This window comes from Mytilus californianus, unplaced genomic scaffold (assembly GCF_021869535.1).
Source record: "Mytilus californianus isolate M0D057914Y unplaced genomic scaffold, xbMytCali1.0.p SCAF_3, whole genome shotgun sequence".
NCBI classification, from domain to species: domain Eukaryota; kingdom Metazoa; phylum Mollusca; class Bivalvia; order Mytilida; family Mytilidae; genus Mytilus; species Mytilus californianus.
In genome coordinates this window covers 102,698,677-102,719,368 of record NW_026262679.1, presented here as the reverse complement: position 1 = coordinate 102,719,368, position 20,692 = coordinate 102,698,677, and the positions used below count along the sequence as shown (strand labels likewise).

The 20,692-nt window shown below is 32.8% G+C and overlaps 1 protein-coding gene across 2 annotated transcripts in view; it reads left to right on the top strand.

Annotated features, from left to right (window-relative positions):
- Positions 1-628: 628 nt before the first annotated feature.
- LOC127735571 (acetylcholine receptor subunit alpha-like 1) overlaps positions 629-20,692 on the top strand; it is a 60,074-nt gene continuing 40,010 nt past the window's right edge. For both annotated transcript variants that reach the window (XM_052245812.1, XM_052245811.1), the window contains exons 1-3: positions 629-1,229; positions 16,653-16,697; positions 19,073-19,182. In XM_052245812.1, coding sequence (XP_052101772.1) covers positions 1,041-1,229; positions 16,653-16,697; positions 19,073-19,182 — 344 coding nt within the window. In that variant the 5' untranslated portion in view covers positions 629-1,040. The remainder of the gene's footprint in view (positions 1,230-16,652; positions 16,698-19,072; positions 19,183-20,692) is intronic.

The window sequence follows — 20,692 nt, the reverse complement described above, 5'->3', positions numbered from 1 at the left end:
ATTTTCTCGCTGCATTGAAGACCCATTGGTGACCTTCGGCTGTTGTCTGCATGCTCTTTGGTCGGGTTGTTGTCTCTTTGACATATTCCCTATTTCCATTCTCAATTTTAGTATATTTTTGTACTTGTGCAATAGTAATCTATCTTGATATTATTAAGACATATGGACTTTATTTGCATTACAGGGGTAAATTCAACCCGAATATTAATATCAATCTAAAAAATGGTGGGTACAGGGGTAAATTCAACCCGAATATTAATATCAATCTAAAAAATGGTGGGAAATCAAATAAAGCTTATCTCGATCTACTTGTTTTATTGTATATCATCACCGAGATCATCATTACAGCTTATACCCAATAACTGACGTATACCACCGAATAAAAAACCTTGCGATATCGTTAATAAACGGTAGAATAACTTGAAATGATCTTCACATTCGTATTACATTTAAATATAAATGAAATGGATAACTGCTTTTATTAGTTGTCTTCTGTACCACATGGTGCCATAGTTTGTATTGTATCATACACAATGAATGAAAGTTTATTAATTTCTCTTATGTAGTGAGTGTATTATATCTATCTAACATATAAGTGTTGTAACATATGCCACTGACAAGAAAACCGTATTTACATTTACATGTAAAAAATAACAACATCTGACGCTAAGTTTTCATACATTTATGTTGAAATATCATAAAGAATTAGTGTGTGTAGCAATGATTACCTCACATTTTTATTGTGGTATGCCAAGTTTTTGAACGGAACAATAATCATGTTTGTCTAATCAACAAAAATAAGTCGTCAGTAATATACTTTTGTATGTACGGATAAATAAGTTGTGTGTGTGATGTAATTTAAACGAATGGGAGTTATAGCGATGAAAAATCAATTTCAGCTTCTTGCGACTTTTGATAGATGTGGTTGACTGTCTTCTGTTAGGAATAATTGAGCAATAAGTTTGGGAAAGGTACAGTTATAAATATATTCTACTTAAACGATGCCGTTCTGTCATGACGGAAACTAATGTGAAACCAAGATGTTGACGGAATGTTTTATTTTGGCAATAATTGGATTATCATACACTGTGAGCATGAATGCAGAAAATCGTCTTCATCACGAACTTTTACATATTCGTTCTTACAGTAAACTGATTCGACCTACTGGAAATGATTCTCTTAAACTGACAGTCAAAATTGGTTTACGTTTGTCTCAGCTGCTCGACATTGTAAGTACATACTATTTATCTTAAAACATTGGGGTTAACACAGAACATTGACTTCTTTTCTTCAATCTTTCATTTTATCGCATTTTTTTTCTAATGAGTATTAATTTTTATCATTTTTAGATCATTCTTGACAGAATCATCTTATCCCGCTAAGTTAATTAGTACAATATTATTCATGCTGTGGTTTCAAACAAATACAAAAGATGCAAAACTGAAGTCTTGAGCTGGTTTTTGTATAAACTGTTCGTATTAAGCGAAAACATTAGCACTTTTGTTTTGGCTTGGAAACATTCTCCACTAAGTAGGTACACATGTAGTATCTTTACCTCTGTTTTAGTAAGGGTTATGTAAAAGTTTCTCTGTAAGATAGCTGTACATATGACTGTTGAATCGTATGATTCCGATGTCTTTTTCGTGTTCGAATCTTTACACTCAGACATACTATATACATGTATATGTAAACTGATATCGATGAACTACACGTATATATATCTTCATACGTTTATTGTGTTATAATCCTTTTCGACCTAAAAATTTAAGCATGGAAAAAGAAGTAATTTTTATGGATCGGATTTATGTCGGAGGGCAATATCATGAAATCATTACACTTCTAGTTTTAATTTATATCAGAATGTAATACCATGACATCATTATATTTCTAAAGGTTAAATTTGTATCAGAAGGCAACATCATAACATTATTTCATTCTATGGTTTGGGTTTATATCAAAAGGCAATATCATGACATCATAATTACATTTCTATGGGTTGAATTTATATCAGAAGGCAATATCATGACATAATTACATTTCTATGGATTGAATTTATACCAGAAGGCAATATCATGACATAATTATATTTCTATTGGTTGAATTTATACCAGAAGACAATATTATGAAATCTTTACATTTTTAAGGGTTGTATGTAAATCTTAGGGAATTATCATGACATCATCACATTTCTATGGATTAGATTTATATCAGATAGTAATATCATGACATAATTACATTTCCATGGTTTTAGTTTATACTGGAATGTAATATTATGACAGCATCACATTTCTATGGGTAGTATAAGAATTCCATTACTGGGGCCTAGTAATAGACTTCTTGTTATATTTATATCAGATGACAATATCATGACATCATTTTATTTTATATTTTTAGTTTTGGTTAGTAGACTATCCTCAAATCATGTCTAACTATATAAAAATAAGAAAAAAAATAAGATGTGGTATGATTGCCAATGAGACAATTCTCCTCAAGAGACCAAATGACATAGATATTAACAACTATAGGTCACCGTACGGCCTTCAAGAATGAGCAAAACCCATGTGGCTCCTGACTTGGGACAGGCACACACAAAATGTGGCGGGGTTTAACTAGTTTGATGGCGCCAACCCTTCCCTAACCTGGACAGTGGTGTAACAGTACAACAAAAGAACAATCTATAAAAATCAATTGAAAAAGGGCTTTACTCATCAGATTGATACGAAGCAATAGACTACTTTGTTCTTTTCAAAATGTGATAACCATGAGGGACTTTTATATAACTCCAAGTTAAAATGTTTTTCCTATCAAACTTACCATTGATTTTAGGTCGTTTATTATGGTCTATATTTTGTAATAATTTGCGTTTTTTTGCTTTAAGCTCAAGGAAGTGTTAGTGATGCTTCAAAAATGAATGCATGTCGGCAAATTGAAAAAAAATAAGTATGCGTTAATACAGTAAATTCAGAAATTATTGCGTGCTTTTATTATTGCGATTTTTCAAGAATTGACAAAAATGCGAGTTTAATTATTGCGATTTCGAACAAATCTGCATGCATATCTATGATTCAGTTATAAGAATGCGAGTTCTTATTATTGCAATACTCACCATAGTCGCATTATTCGCATTAATAAAAACCTCGCAATAATTTCTGAATTTACAGTATAACAACAGACCCAGCTCGCACATTAGTATGTTCATGTTCAGCAAATCGTAAAATCGGAGTCAAAGTCTAAGACTTAATGTCTCATATAATATTAAAAAAATACCTTACAATTCTTTTAGAATGGTTTTTGGAATGTATAAATACACATCTACATTTATTTTCTATTTAGAGATTGATTTATCTATATATAACATGATACATATTTATTATAAGGTTAAATCCTAACTATCCCACTGCCTGGGCGATATTTTGGCATTGCACAAGTCATAGATATAGGAAGATGTGGTATGAGTGCCAATGAGACAACTCTCCATCCGAGTTACAATTTATAAAAGTAAACCATTATAGGTCAAGGTACGGTCTTCAACACGGAGAATTTGGTTACACCGAACAGCAAGCTATAAAGGGCCCCAAAAAAATTACTAGTGTAAAACCATTCAAACGGAAAAACCAACGGTCTAATCTATATAAAAACGAGAAACGAGAAACACGTATGAACTACATAAACAGACGACAACTACTGTAATCAGATTCCTGACTAGAACAGGTGCAAACATTTGCAGCGGGATTAAACGTTTTAATGGTACCAAACCTTCTCCCTTTTCTGAAACAATAGTATAACATCACAACATAGAAAAACACACTATAAAATATCAATTGGAAGGCTTAACTCAATCAAAAAACGTAAATTAACACACAATGAACGAATAAATTTGACCTGTGACACCTGAATGCAAATACACAGTTAATAAAAAATTACAAGGGATAAATAATTAAAGTCAAAAGTAAATAAACAGGTTTAAACAAAGTTAAAGTATGATATCACTGTGAAATTTCAAACAATTTTTAGAAAATCATCACTTTTGAAGAAACCTGCGTCATATTATACAGGTATATGAAAATAATTTTGTTGTTAAGTATACTTCTTCTGTGTGTATAAAATCTTCCGTTTAGGAATACCAAGAAATTTCTTTAATATCAATAAAACTAATCTAACACTTGGTACATATGGGGTGAATATCAACAATAAAACTATACAATTAGTGCTAGATAAAACTTCATGTACAGGTCCAAGAACAGCATCTAAGGAAAAATGAAATAATTTTGATGTTCATAGTACGAAGAAGTGAAAATTTGTAGTAATACCAAATAATCAAAGCTGGTATATAGACAAGATCCATGTTAACATTAAATAACAAAAAAGCATTACAAATAGTATCAACAGGTCAAATTAAAAAGAAAGTACGATTTGAGAGTACTCGCAGTTACTGACAGCTAGTTTAAAGCCAAAACAATTAATAATAAAAAATCATGCATCAGAGACTAAAATCAACTAAAATACATCCCAGGGATTTGATATTTTAACGTCATGAACAGTCAAAGAAGACATGACTTGTGCAATGCCAAAAATAAATGTATCGACAGGTAGTAGGATAGTTAGGAGTGACGTCTTTATAGATAAAAATGAACGTGTGTGTGTCTCTATACATCCCGTTTGAAAAAAAAAATACAAATTTAGTTATGTTTTAATTTGCTAATGACAAGTCATGTCTTCTTTGACCGTCCATGGCGATAAAACACTAAATCCCTGAAAAAAAACACAATTTGTAACGCATTTCTGTAATTTAATGATTACTTATTTTGTGTTATATCTTTCTCACTATTTTTGATATGTACCACCTTTGTATTTAAGTATGACGATACATTTTCACTTCTGTACTCATACTGCGAACAACAAATTCATTAATTTTGTAATAAATGTTTGCTTCCGTACTCCTAACAACAAAATTATTATATTTAAATTTACCTCTGTACGTTATTTTATTTAACGCCATTTTGTCCTAGGTTAGAGTTGTCTTTTTGACACTGTTCCTACATCCTGTTCTATTAATATTGTATTTATGTTGTGTCACAGATCACTTATTCGCTCAGTGTATGTTTACTTGTTTTTGTTTAAATGTCTTTTTGGTCGAGTTAAGCCATTTCAATTGATATTTTATAGTGTGTCTTTTTATGTTGTAATGCTACACTACTGTCTTAGGTCAGGATGAAGTTTGGCGCCTGTTAAAACGTTTAAACCCGCTGCATTTTTATGCACTTGTCCTAAGTCAGGAGCCTGTTGTTCAGTGGTTGTCGTTTATTAGTGTGATTCATAAGTGTTTCTCGTTTTTTTCCTGGTTTTCCTGTTTGAGTTGTTTTACACTAGTCATGTTGGGGCCCTTTATAGCTTGCTGTTCGGTGTGAGCCAAGGCTCCGTGTTGAAGGCCGTACTTTGACCTATAATTGTTTTACTTTTTATACATTGTGACTTGGATTGAGAGTTGTCTCATTTGGCACTCATACCACATCTTATTTATATATATATATGGTTAGAGGGATGGTACGTTTTGCGCTCACAATATGGTTTAATTCGTATTATTTTAAAAGTTTCCATCAAAACAAACACGGGTTCTAAGTTTCAAGTTGATATGACTACATCTTCATGATAAACTAACTTAACCAACAACTTTAGCCTGACGGGACGGACTAACGGACGCACAGACCAGACAAATAGTTGACCTCTATTATCTAAGGCGGGGAAACAGAATATTGGTATAATTAATTTAAGGCCTTACCAGGTCAAGTTATTAGCCAAAGTAGCGGACCTAAAGTGACGCAATAACATTTATTTTAAGAAAATATTTAATTGAAAGAAAGACGATGGAGTAAATTAAAACGTAAAGTAATAGGGCTATTTTCCCATGTATTTGATTTACTTACAGGGTCAAATTCTAAAAAATGTCGTTTAACGATGTTCTTATACATTTTTTGTACAACATAAAATTATGCCATTATCTCTCAAAATTGTGATTTTGGCATTTTTCAGGTGTTTATAATTTGATTACCTTTTAAGAAATAAGACAAAATATTGTTACAACCTCAAAGTAAACACATTTGGGTGTGCTACTATTAATTTAAGTAAAGATTGAAAGACTTTCTGAAAATGGGTCTTGTGTGAAATAAATTCATGGGAAATTGGCCCTACACCTTTGCTCAAATGTATACCGATCCTAGCCTAGATTTGCAATAGTAGGTCTAGGCATGCATCGTTTTTGATGAAAAGATGATATTCTATTTTAAGTTCTCAGTGAAGGAGAACCTGTATATATTCAATTTATATTCTTAGACATTTATATAATTTTAATTCAGTAACTGTATCAGTTTATTTTCACAAACTGATCCACGCCTAAATAGATTGGATGTTGGTTGTTGCTATTTTTAGACATTATATATATATCTTTATATATATGATGTGTAATCAAAGGATCCCACTAGACTCTATTTGCACTTCTTCATAAGCCCTTGTATAACATTTACATCATTCAATGCAAAAAACAAAAAAAAAGTCAGCGAGAGGAGGAACGCAGTAAATTCGTATTGCTGAACGTAACTGGGTTTTCAATAGTCAACTGACCTTCATTGAGTAGCTTGTTTAAAATCCTGTTCGTAACATTTCTCGTATTTTTAATCATTTAATTCTCAATACTATGCGATCTTCTTAATATGATTTTCCTTTCTCTAGATCTATGTAATTGCTATGATCTTTAAACTGTCCGATTGATATTCTGTGAAGTGGTATCATCAATTAAGTTTTATCTTTCTTCACCATATATCGTCTGATATTCAAGAAAAAAAAATAAATTGTAAACAGAACGATTTTGTAAAATTGAGAATGGAAATGGGGAATGTGTCAAAGAGACAACAACCCGACCAAAGAGCAGAAAACAGCCGAATGCCACCAATGGGTCTTCAACACAGCCAGAAAATCCCGCACCCGGAGGTGGGCTTCAGCTGGCCCCTAAACAAAATGTGTACTAGTTCAATGAAAATGGACGTCACACTAAACTCCAAAACATATAAATGAACTAAAATTAAAAAAAACATACAAGACTAACAAAGGCCAGAGGCTCCTGACTTGGGACAGGCGCAAAAATGCAGCGGTGTTAAACATGTTTTGTGAGATCTCAACCTTCCCCTTATACCTCTAATTTGAAAAAAAAACATGTATCTTTAATAGGATTCATAGTACCGTTCATTGTCGCATTTCCATTGCTCTAACCACAACATCACAGTAAAAAGGTTGATTTGATTGCCAATAATGATATCGACGTTTCGTGAACACCTGCTTTCTTCAGATACACTTTAATTCAAAAGATTATCTCCTATAGTGTTACAGTTACAACATAATTGATCTTTAACAACTATGCGCCCCTAGACAAGATGTACTAAAACTGAAATGACATTGAATAAGAGGCACCAGTAGCTTAACACATTTCAGATCTCATTAATCCATTTTGAATACACAAATCAAAAGTAAACAACTGGTAGAATCGCATGAACTCCAAATGGAGCGATACCAGGCAACTTCTTTCGCCACCCTTGCGAATCCAGTAAAATGTTACGATAGGGAGTAGGACCAAATCTGTATTTACACAGATCAAACGACTATATATACTTTTTACATTGTTACCAGCACTACATTGTACATGCCAATGGCATACTGGGCAGTAAGAAAGTAAGTACACGACTATACTGGTGTCTTAAGTTGACAATGGAGATACAGCAATTTTCTTTCTCTTTCTTCCTCCGACCCTCTTCATTGTTTTTCCCCTCTAAATGATAAGGATGCTTTGGCATATACATGATCGCAGCAGGTGCTCATGCCGTTAGGCATCGTACGTTAAATCCACATTCATTCAAATTTAATAAAAGGATTTTCCATACCAGTATATGACTTACGCCATTGTGCTTTAATTTCAAGAAACAAATGGGATCGTAAACTAAATTCTGAACCGTACTTTCAATCATAAACAATCGTTAATAGTTAACAAGAGTGTTTTTAACGAATTGCTCCCAATTTAGTTTTTGTAACCCAGTTCTTTCAATGTACAAATGTATAGGGAAAATAGTAAGCCGTCTGTCTCAATCTTCAAAACCTCAAGGTTGCAAATATGATTTATAAATAATTTTGCTGATCGTTGACTCAGATAATATGTCAAAGACAAATAGAAAATGAATCAGAACTATTCAATTCATATTGAAAATATTGACGTTAGATTAATAGGTCATATGTATGTATAATGAAGGAAGACTCCATAGATCTAACATTGTGCATGGATGAAAAGCAAGAAATTCATTAGTCTACATCGATATGGTTACGAACAGAAGAATGAAAAAAATATGATATCTTGCTTGACTAGTAGAATCTGTATATAACTTATCATCAGTGGAACATTTATCATAGCCAGTCACTGTGTTTGATTTATAGTTGATTTACAATGGAAAAGAAGCAAATAGTTGGCAATCATATCATATCATACAAACTTTGTAAAAAAGGATAAATTTAAGTGTACATTTATTTCACTCTTTCTCCAACCTATTTATTTTGCCCTTTTCCTTTACATGATGTGGACGCTCAGGTAAACATATAAAAAATAATATACGCCCCTGCTTAAGGCATCGTATGCCAATTTAAAATTAATTCTAATGCAAGGAAATTTCATACCAGTATAGACGACTATCCCAAAAATTTCACATGTGACAATCCTTATGGTATTACGTCACAGTAAGAACCGATTGTTCGATTACGGATGTCGTTTTACGCCGATTGACCTCGGGTCAACAGGTGTGTCTCATTTATAAAACACAAATTGAGGACTGTTTTAGAGAAATCGATGGGCATTAACCTGCACAATACTTTTACTTTGAAAAATAGATTCGGGACGATTTAGACTTGGACAGATTTTATAGACACCTGTCTATTATTGACGACGGTTTGTTGCTCTCGGGATATTATTGATTTTGTCGTTGGGTTGCTGTCTAATTGACATATATCACCATATCCTTCTTTCCTTGTATTATACCCCATATATTGACTGGGTTATAGAAATATGGTCATTCACCGACTTCTCCCATCCGGCAGTAAAACCCATGCTAAAGAAGGACATCTGTTTGGTTGTGCGGGATGTATGAATACGTAGCCACGTCTGCTCGAGTAGCGCGAGTGTCAAGCTTTCTGCACGTTACAAATAATTACAAATACTCTCTGTTTGGTCCGTAGGTGACCTGTTAAATGGCAAAAGTTCAGTCGTATCAACACAATGTATCCTCATTTCCCAGTGGCAGTCAAAATGTCCCCCTTTTATCCAAGTATATATATATATTGCACACGTATAAAAATTGCGGTTTTTATCCAACGCAATCATAGGTTTGAACGTTGTTTTCAATTTAGACTTGAATATACGTCTGAACCAGTGACAACTCTACAACAGATTTATCCATAGGATCACCAGCAGTGATGGTGATACATGGCCGTGTACATTCTGTATATACAACTCGTCTAAACATCAGCCCAACAATGTTAGATCTGTAAATTTGCTTTCGCAAATATTTTGTTCTTCCCTCGCCGGGATTCGAACTCATGCTAATGAGATATCGTGACACCAAATGGCCTGCACTGTATCCGACGCGCTAAACCACACGACCACCTAGGCTTCAAACAATAAAGCTTTCGGTGGCCGGGTGTTACCTTTCCTCGTCAGATTTAATCTTAAGTCGTAATACAGTACGTGATATATAAGGCATGAAGATGGAATTGTTACAGATTAGCTGAAATATCTATTGTAAAGGATCATACAAATTAATGCAAGATACAGTCACAGAAATAATTATATTTATAAGTACGTCTGAACCAGTGACAACTCTACAACAGATTTATCCATCGGATCACCAGCAGTGATGGTGATACATGGCTGTGTACATTCTGTATATACAACTCGTCTAAACATCAGCCCACGATGTTAGATCTGTAAATTTGCTTTCGCAAATTTTTTGTTCTTCCTTCGCCGGGATTCGAACTCATGCTACTGAAATATCGTGACACCAAATGGCCTGCACTGTATCCGACGCGCTAGACCACACGACCACCTAGACTTCAATATAATATATATATATATGCGTTTTGTTAAAATATACTTTAAATTTTCACTTTTTCGGTCTTTTGAAAAATGTTGTTTGTGCTATATTTAGACCCCTCTACCAAGAAATTTGCTTTGCATGCACACATATAAAAACCTATGATTGCGTTGGATAATAAACAAGCCTAAATCGAAAACAACGTTCAAACCTATGATTGCGTTGGATAAAAACCGCAATTTCATACGTGTGCAATATATATATATATATATATATATATATATATATATATATATATATATATATAAACAAGTCTAAATTGAAAACAACGTTCAAACCTATGATTGCGTTGGATAAAAACCGCAATTTTTTCAACGTGTGCATGCAAAATAAATTTCTTGGTAGAGGGGTCTAAATACAGCACAAACAACATTTTCCAAAAGACCAAAAAAGTGACGAAGTATATTTTTTAACAAAACGCATTTGACTAGCAGGTCGACAAACGGATTGTCTTAAACCCTGATGACTGCCATTGGCGATTGCCAAATAAAATGATCACCAGATGTAACAAAATGGATCTTAAATATTAATTTAATATCAAACAGAAAACAATAAACTTGCGGAAAAGATGGTATACCGCAAACAAAAGGTGCAAAAATTAGTACACCATATCCGGATTTCGACAATTAATGTCTCTTCAGTGATGTTAGGAGTCGAAACGGTATTTGGAAGGCCATATAATTTACCTCAATTTAGGATAGACTCTTGAATTTTGAGTGCTGAAATAGGATGAACGGATCATATAAACCCTAAGGAAAATATAATACAAGCCCAAACGAAAAAATATACTAGTAAACAAGTCTAAATTGAAAACAACGTTCAAACCTATGATTGCGTTGGATAAAAACCACAATTTTTATACGTGTGCATGCAAAACAAATTTCTTGTTAGAGGGGTCTAAATACAGCACAAACAACATTTTCCAAAAGACCAAAAAAGTGAAAAAGTATATTTTAACAAAACGCATTTGACTAACAGGTCGAACAACAAATGTTCTTAAACCCTGCTGACTGCCATTGGCGATTGCCAAATAAACGGATCACCGATGTAATAAATGGATCTTAATTTTAAATTTAATACTTAAACAGAAAACAATAAACTTGCGGAAAAGATGATATACCGCAAACAAAAGGTGCAAAGTTTTTTGTACACCATATCCGGATTTCGACAAATAATGTCTCTTCAGTGATGTTAGGAATCGAAACGGTATTTGGAAAGCCCAACAATTTACCTCAATTTAGGATAGACTCTTGAATTTTGAGGAGTCAGAATAGGATGAACGGATCATATAAACCCTAAGGCAAATATAATACAAGCCCAAACGAAAAAATATAAACAAGTCTAAATTGAAAACAACGTTCAAACCTATGATTGCGTTGGATAAAAACCGCAATTTTTATACGTGTGCATGTAAAACAAATTTCTTGTTAGAGGGGTCTAAATACAGCACAAACAACATTTTCCAAAACACCAAAAAAGTGAAAAAGTATATTTTAACAAAACGCATTTGACTAACAGGTCGAACAACAAATGTTCTTAAACTCTGCTGACTGCCATTGGCGATTGCCAAATAAAATGATCACCAGATGTAACAAAATGGATCTTAAATATTAATTTAATATCAAACAGAAAACAATAAACTTGCGGAAAAGATGGTATACCGCAAACAAAAGGTGCAAAAATTAGTACACCATATCCGGATTTCGACAATGTCTCTTCAGTGATGAAATGTCACAAGTCTCGTGATCATTGACTTTGTAACATAAGATGTACAAAGAAAAAATAACACCTTTTAAATTTCGTGCGTCCGATTTACCTTCATCAGAAACGCTCAAAACTTAACATTTAAAAGCCATGCAAGCATGTATAAATGTCCCATGAATAACAAAAATAAGTGAGGAGCTATATACAATATGTATATGAGCATATTGTGCAATCTTCAAACCTTCATTCACCGTTGTTACTTGATAGAAAAGGTTAAAAAAAAGGCACAAAACTAAAATGTAGACATTTAGTCGAAGTCATAATTATTTTGTTCAACTTGATAGACTAATGACGCAAACATTTTGTAAGCTCTTAATCGACCGGATTATAGCATTTTTTAAATTGCGTTCACCAGAGGTCGATTGATTGTTGTTTGCCTAACGCCCAGTGGATTTTTCGTGTGCGCATTCAGGAGGACCTGACGTGGCTGCGTATTTATACATCCAAAGCCAAAAGTACGTCCCTTCAACAGAATCCTTCTGTCGATTGAAGATTGAATGTTAAAACCAAATTTGTAAAAGGAAAACGATATAAGAGGGGGTGACACGCTTTTGGGATGTTGCATATAGTTGGTAAAAAAGTGGGGATGAGGGATATAGGGGGTAAAATAAAGTGGGATCTGTGAAAAAGAAGGAAAAAATTTCGTAAGTGAGAACAAACTATAAAAAAGCGGGTTTGGTAAATGAGCACTCCCGTGTCCCCCCCCCCCCCCTCATTTAGACCACGTATTCCCGACTGTACACATGCTTACAGATATTGTTCCGTATTTAAGTTCTGCGAGTATACTCATACTTGGGTTGAAGATCAAATCACAAAGTAAAAAGACGGAAATTTACAATTCAATTCATCAAATTATGCTTCTAGTTCCAGGAACAATGTCAAAGTTCTTCATTATTTAATAATGATATAATGCATTCCGCATTCTTATATCGGTCGCTTTACCTCAAAGTAAATTTAATACAAACTCAGTTATGTATTAAGCTAGGAAAAAAATATAGACAAGTAAAAGTAAAAAGTCTTGCAATGCTGCAACGCTTCCATTACAGAATTCGGGATGAGACGATTTAACATCATTATAGTCATTTTGCCAATAACATAAGGGCATTATTAAACCGAATAAATATATCTAAAGCACATTTTTCCCTTTGATATCGAAAATACAATACATAAATCCTTGGCGTAGAAGTTTTTCTTTATTCTATTGTTCTATAATACTGCATTAAATGTCCTAAACAGACCTATTCTCACTACATTGTATACATATTACCAATATAATTACGCAATATGTAACAATTCAAAATCTAATGAAGAAAGAGGCAAATATTATCATCACAATTCAAAAACTGATGAAGAAAGAAGCAAATATTATCATCGCAATTCAAAATCTGATGAAGAAAGAAGCAAATATTATCATCGCAATTCAAAATCTGATGAAGAATGAAGCAAATATTATCATCACAATTCAAAAACTGATGAAGAAAGAAGCAAATATTATCATCGCAATTCAAAATTTGATGAAGAAAGAAGCAAATATTATCATCGCAATTCAAAATCTGATGAAGAATGAAGCAAATATTATCATCGCAGTTCAAAATCAATTGAAGAAAGAACCAAATATTATCATCGCAACTCAAAAACGAATGAAAAAAGAAGCAAATGTCATTGCAATTTAAAATGTAATGAAGAAAGAAGCAACATCATACATGTAGCAATTCAAAATCTAATGAAAACAGAACCAAATATCGCAATTCAAAATTTTATGAAGAAAGAAGCAAATATCATCGCATTTCAAAATCTAATGAAGAAAGAAGCAAATATCATTGAAACTTAACATTTTGAAAACTGCGATATTAAGATGAACTTAACCTTAAATATGCAATTTGACCTATTTTGTCGCCTTGATATTAAACAATGTTTTTTAAGCTCTTGTGGTTACATGTTAATTTATGTATTGTATAACTTGTCTTAAAAATGCACCTGTCACTTCTTTGGGTAAGATCATAAATCACAGTAAAACTAAGCAATTCAAAGAAATGTTTTAGTAACTAAATGTATTCTGTATGATAGAAGAACTTTATATAGTTTGATATGCAGATGTGTCATATGAGCGTTTGGGAACTTAAATGTCACGATGCTTTATTACAAGGGAAGCTAAAAATCCAGCCACGTCCGTCATTTGACAACACACTGGGGTTATAATGATCGTTGCTTCATATTGTACGGCATTGGTAATGCTTCATATTGTACGGCATTGATAATTGCTACAGCGCATAAAACTAGTTTTAAGGAACAAAAATACAGAGATCACCGACGACTTGGAAAAAAATCACGTGACAAGAAATAAAGATTTTGATGTCAATTCTCCACTGGAGAATTTACATATCTGCAGACTGACGGTAGCAGGTAAACGTTGAGAAATTTTTGAATGAAATCGGTTCTATCATCAAAATAAAAATTGACTCCATATTGAACATAATATTTTAAGTCTCTAAAGAAGTAAAAAGAACAAAGATAAAATAAAACAGTCTGCCATGACCATAGCTTTTATCTTTATCAGATATTTTCGTATCCATTTTGTATTTAAACATGCTTTATCGATTGCCATAATAACATCTATTGTTCTTTTCATGTCGGAATAGACAGAATAGGAAAATTCAAAATGTTTGAATAGCCAAAATATACAATTTTAACAATGATTTTTTAATTTAATTACAAGTTGTGTGGCCTTGGTATTAAAGACACATCGTTTAAACCATTTTCTTTCCTGTTTTATGTTTATACGTGTATTTAGTCCAACTCACATTATTGGTTGGGACTTAATCATACAACTACAATGACTGGCTACTTAGCATTTGATTAAAAGGACCGCAAACATATAAAACTTACTAATAATATATGTAGTAGAGGACTATACAAGACAATTGGCGAAAAGAGGACGTCAATCAGTACAATGTTTTCCGATGTTTTTAAGAATCGTTGCCATGACTATCTTACACCCAATATAAAAACGTTGTTGTTAAAGCTTATAACCTCCTGTCGATATCGTATTTATCTGTATAAACAAGAAGTGTTATATTAGCTCTATAATATAACATAACGGCTCTTTCTAAGTAGGAGAAATTTGTAAATCAAAAGCATGTATTGTTTTCTTTGACATTTCCTTCGGTGACAAGTATGATGACTCACACCCATTTATCTATGCACAAAAGTATAACTGTCGAATGCAACAAGTTCCGAAGTCAATTTAAACATTATATATATAGAGTCGTGGTTCATTGTTGACGTTAATTCTCTCGCAAAATGTTAGGCCATTCGGTGACCTGTTGTCAGGCTCTTTTTACCAAATACTCACTTCTACTATATATTTTTTTTTAGAATAATGCAGCAGTTAGAAATAATTTCTTCCTAGGGTTCGAATACTTTTTATATTCTAACAATTCAGGGATTTTCAACTTTATCTGGACCAGAACATGTTTTAATGTCTGCAGCGGACATCGGGAATTAAGAATCAATCGCAGTTGACTATTGTGGTGTCTATTCTTTTTTATGTTTCTTTTGGTTATATTATGAATGCTTTGTAAATTTACCAAACTTTGACTTAAAGCGTTTTGGTAACGTTAATGAAATAATTCATTAATTAAATAAATAAATATTTGGATTAATCAAAATTAAATTAAACAAGGAGTTTCGAACGAAACAAATTCCTCTATTCCAAATACTCTCTGTTCTTTTAGTTAATCATGTGAATACTTTTGTATACGTTCTATAATATTTGTAATTGATCGTTTTATTTCTATTGATAGTAACAGCTCATCAATGCATTCTCCTTTAACGACATTTGATAGAATAATGTGGTATAATCTTGGTTGTAGATTGAAATTGTTTGAATCCCTTGTTAAAACAATTCACATGTATAACTTTTTAATTTGGTATATAGATTTTTTATGCCCCCGCCATCACCGGAGAGGGGGCATTAAGTGTAACCCTTGTCCGTACGTATACGTTCGTTCTTTCATCTGTACGTCTGTACGTACGTCCCAAAATTGGTTTCCGTTCTCTAACTTTAGTTTGCCTCAACCAAATGTTATGAAACTTATACACAATGCTTATTACCACCAAATACAAACCAAGTTCGAATCTGTTAACTGAATGGATCAGCACAAACAGTAGAAAATATAGTCTTTGAAAAATTAAAATCAACTAATGAAAACTGTGGCATTTTCTTGTACCAGAAAAGTAAGACAAAATATATTATTAAAATAATTTTAAAAAGAAAAAGAAAGTAAAATGCAAGAAAGTGACAATTTCTTGGAAATAGAGAGGGGCAGATATAAAAGAATCCAATGAGAAAATAAATAGAATCTGTAAACATTTAAATTTAGAAATAAGGTTGAAGATGAAACCCATGGTTTTTTACCATGTGAAAGTAATATTTTTTTTCGTAAACAGCTTAAAAACAAAATTAATACTATTCATTCAGGATTTACAGAGTCATAAAAAAAGGATAGATTGCAATTACTTTTATCATCATTTAAGGTTATGCAACTTGCTGTTCCATTCATTAAAAAGTCGTTTGCACATAGGAGGATGGACACAACACCTACATACTTTCTTTACCATATGATCATGTTTTTAATGTTTTGACTTGTGTGCCTTCAACTCCTCGGGGTATACATGTGTATTTATTTCAATATAATATTTTCTTTGTAGGATGAGAAGAACCAGATAATGAAGACAAGCGTATGGCTTAGACAGGTACTTACATGCTTAATTCAAATTACTTATTTTCCGCGAGGATTTTTAATGCAGGTCCAAATCCAAACGTCAAACGAGGATTGACCACTTATTTTCATCTGTTGGTACGCATAATTATTGTTTTTTCCACTCTAAAATTTTGTACACATTGATATCCTCAACTATCTTGCATTTTATGTTGCAGAATATTCATGCCCATCCTGTCTTGTGCAATGTAATTTATTTTCAGTTCTTTCCAGGCCTAGGCCAAGTTATTCGTTTTTAAAAATTTTCCTGACCAAACCACCCCCTCCCCCATCCCAGAAAATCAAATGGTCGACCCCTTCATAAAATTGTTTTGAATGTCTAAAATCAATTAATACATGTATAGTCATAGTATATGACTGTATTAAAGAATATTAACAACTAACAAAAGATTTTATGCCATCAACAGTCTAATAACACCCTTGTACTTTTAAAACAAACTCTTATAGCAGAGTTATAAATATTGAGAGAGATACTGCTTAGGCAATCTATGTATGTGGTACAAAAAACACATAAGTGTTTCGAATAATTTAACGTTAAAACAGTATTTTTTACCAAGCGATTTATTGTAATGTCTATAACATTCGTGAAATAGTTTGCGTTCGTTTTTAAATTTCATTCCTGAGAGCGTTCTTTTATACGGTATAATACTTATGTGTTGCTCTTCTACAATACCAATACAAATAATTCAAGTACTTTTCCTAGCATTATTTCATTATGAGTCTTCAAGTGAACCTTTTGTTCTTCCATTCAAAGGAATGAAGAATGTTTATCGCTCAATTAATGCGGGAAACGTGTCAGTGCTTGCGCTCGATCTCTATTAATTTTGTTTATCTCCTTTGAAAATATGATGTAGGCTTATAGCATGATTTACATGTGCTACATGATTGATAGTAACAAATCTGAACTTGTAAAATACACATACCAAATGTACAGTTTAAATACATTGTTCATAATATAAAAACGTCTGTAGTGTCTTTACTAATTCATCTTGCGTCATGTAGCCTGTATATAGCTTTTATCAGACTGAACTGTGCGATAGTATCTTTTAATAACCACATTTACTTATACTAAATCATGCTACACTGTTTCTTCAATTAACTTGGCAAACGAAAGAATGATACCCTGAACTTAGTATGCGCTCAGTAAAGGTATCGATTGGAATAGTGAAAACCTGAAAATAAATTGGTTGATTGATTGTTGTTTGCTTTACGTCCATTGGCAAACATTTCAAAGATGCAGAGAACAAGAACAAATTAGCAAAAAGTAAAATAACAAAAATACCGAACTCCAAGGAAATTCAAAACGGAAAGTTCTTTATAAAACGGCAAAATAAAAAGCTTAAACACATCTAACGAATAGAAAACAACTGTCATATTCCTGACTTGGTATAGGCATTTCCTTAAGTAGAAAATGGTGGATTAAACCTGGTTTTATAGCTAGCCAAACCTCTCACTTGTATGACAGTCGCATAGAATTACATTATATTGAAAACAATGTGTGAGCAAAACAAACAGACATAATAGGTAAAAACGTCAAAAATTGGGGTACAGCAGTCAATATTGTAATATAATTTTAATCACTATAAAACAAATAACTGTTTCAACAAAGAAACACAAAATGGCATATAGACAGAGTTTATAAGCAAAAATGAAAGACAAAATTCATTTACCATAGCACAATAACACAATGCCGGGTTGTATAAGTACCGATCCACATCATAAGTATATAATCAAAAATGGATAAACAGTAAAGGTTGAAAATATACAAGGACAAAAAAGGGAACTTTAACACGTTATTAAGATGATAAACAACGTCAGTACGTAGAATCTATACTTCAAGACCATCATGTATTATTAGTGAAGTTGATACGGAATATTTATCAACAAGGTCTTAGTATATTCCAATGAACATTTTTAGAAACAGAACGAGACGTTCTTTGACATAACCTTGGCTCATCAACTTTCTGCTCAGGCAATACATACAAAAGGTAGGTCATGTAATGGGTCGACCGGGATGATTGGCGGGAAATTTGGAATGTCACTGGGAAAAGAGGGTATACTGGATAGGAACATAAATTTAGCCTTGTAACAGGCAAAACACCGGACCCCTCAAATAGTTGTTTGTAAACGTGTAGAGAGCGTGGTACTCTTCACTAGGCATCCCCATTCTGAGCGGGCGTGGATGAGAATTTAAACATCCCGCACAGCCAGATGAAAGCTCCACCGGTAGGAAGAAGACCAATGGCTGACCATATTTCCTTACCTCAGAAAACCCTTGGGGTTCTTGAAAATAAACGAAACAGATCTAGCTTAAAATTATGTGTAAGTTGTCATATCTTTCATTTTTAGGAATGGACAGACCCCCGATTACAATGGGATCCTAAAGAATACCAAGGAATTAAAATGACACATATGCCATCTGACCATCTCTGGCGTCCTGATATCGTTCTCTATAACAAGTATTTATTATAATCATAAAGTAATATGAACTAATTTTAAAGGTTTGTCGATTTTTTATTCAAGTACAAGACACATGTTTGTAACATACGATTTGGATGCTTTAACATAACACATCTCTTCAAATAATTACTACTGGTAAACAGAAACAGTGTGGTTATATTTTCTGTAGAAATATATATCCTCCACCCCATAAAAAACACATAAATAACAACCCACACACACACAAATTTAATGAGAATTTGGAGCATGCTATTAACGAATTAAAACAGAATAAGACATCGCTTAATTACACAAAGTTGAAAGGTACATGTACGAAGCGAACATCCGAATACTAGCGATGTAAAGAAAAGTATAAAATTAAAGCTAAAACAAATTCCAGGACTCTCGATTAGTAGCTTCTAAACGTATAATACAGACGCACATGATATCGACATAAAAAACTTGAATTTTCATTCAAAAGAAAAGATTTTGTTTTGAAAGCAGGACATTCTGAACACAGCTTTTATCAATATAGAACGTGCAAGCATAATGCATGTTTTTCGTGTGGTATCATTTTCTCGTATTTATTGTAATTTTTAATATTTTATTTTGACATTTTTAAAATATTTGAAATTTTAATATCAAACATAAACGCTTGGTGTTTAAACACAGAAATACCACCTTATATTTGGAGCACTTATATTACTAACAAGTTCTTCCTTTAAGAATAACATTGATTTGTTCTGGTAGGAAATAGCAGGAGAGTAATGGTTTTCCTGTGAAGATGTTCATTTTTTGGGAGATGGCGAACGTGCAGGCGGAGCTTAAAAGTCACCTTATCCCTTTGGTATCTTCCGCTTCCCCTTTTAAGCTCACCTTTCCAAAGGAAATGTGAGCGTTTGCCATCACTTGGCATCCGTCGTCGTCCGTCCGGTGTAAACTATTTCAAACATCTTCTCTGAAACTACTGAACCGATTCCAAACAAACTTAAGCTGAATGATCTTTAGGGTTTCAAGAATAAAGTTTGTGTTTTATTTCTGTTTCGTCAAAAAACATGGCCGCCATGGCTAAAAATAGGATATAGGGGTAAAATGCAGTTTTTGGCATATATCTCAAAAACTAAAGCATGTTAGAGCAAATCTGACATGGGGTAAATTTGTTTAGTAGGTCAAGTTCTATCAGCCGTAGCATGTTCAGATGAATCTAACAACCCATTGTTGGGTTGCTGCCACTAAATTTGTAATTTTAAGGAAATTTTGCAGTTTTTGGTTATTATCTTGAATATTATTATAGATAAAGATAAACTGTAAACAGCAAAATTGTTCAGCAAAGTAAGATCTATAAATAAGTTGATATGACTAAAATTGTCAATTGACCCCTTAAGAAGTTATTGACCTTTAATGACAATTTTACTCAATTTGTTTATCAAGTTTTTTTAACTTTAAAAAATCTTCTCCTTTGAAACTACTGAACCAAATTAAACCTAACTTAAGCTGAATGATTCTTAGGTAGAATAAGGTTTGTGTTTT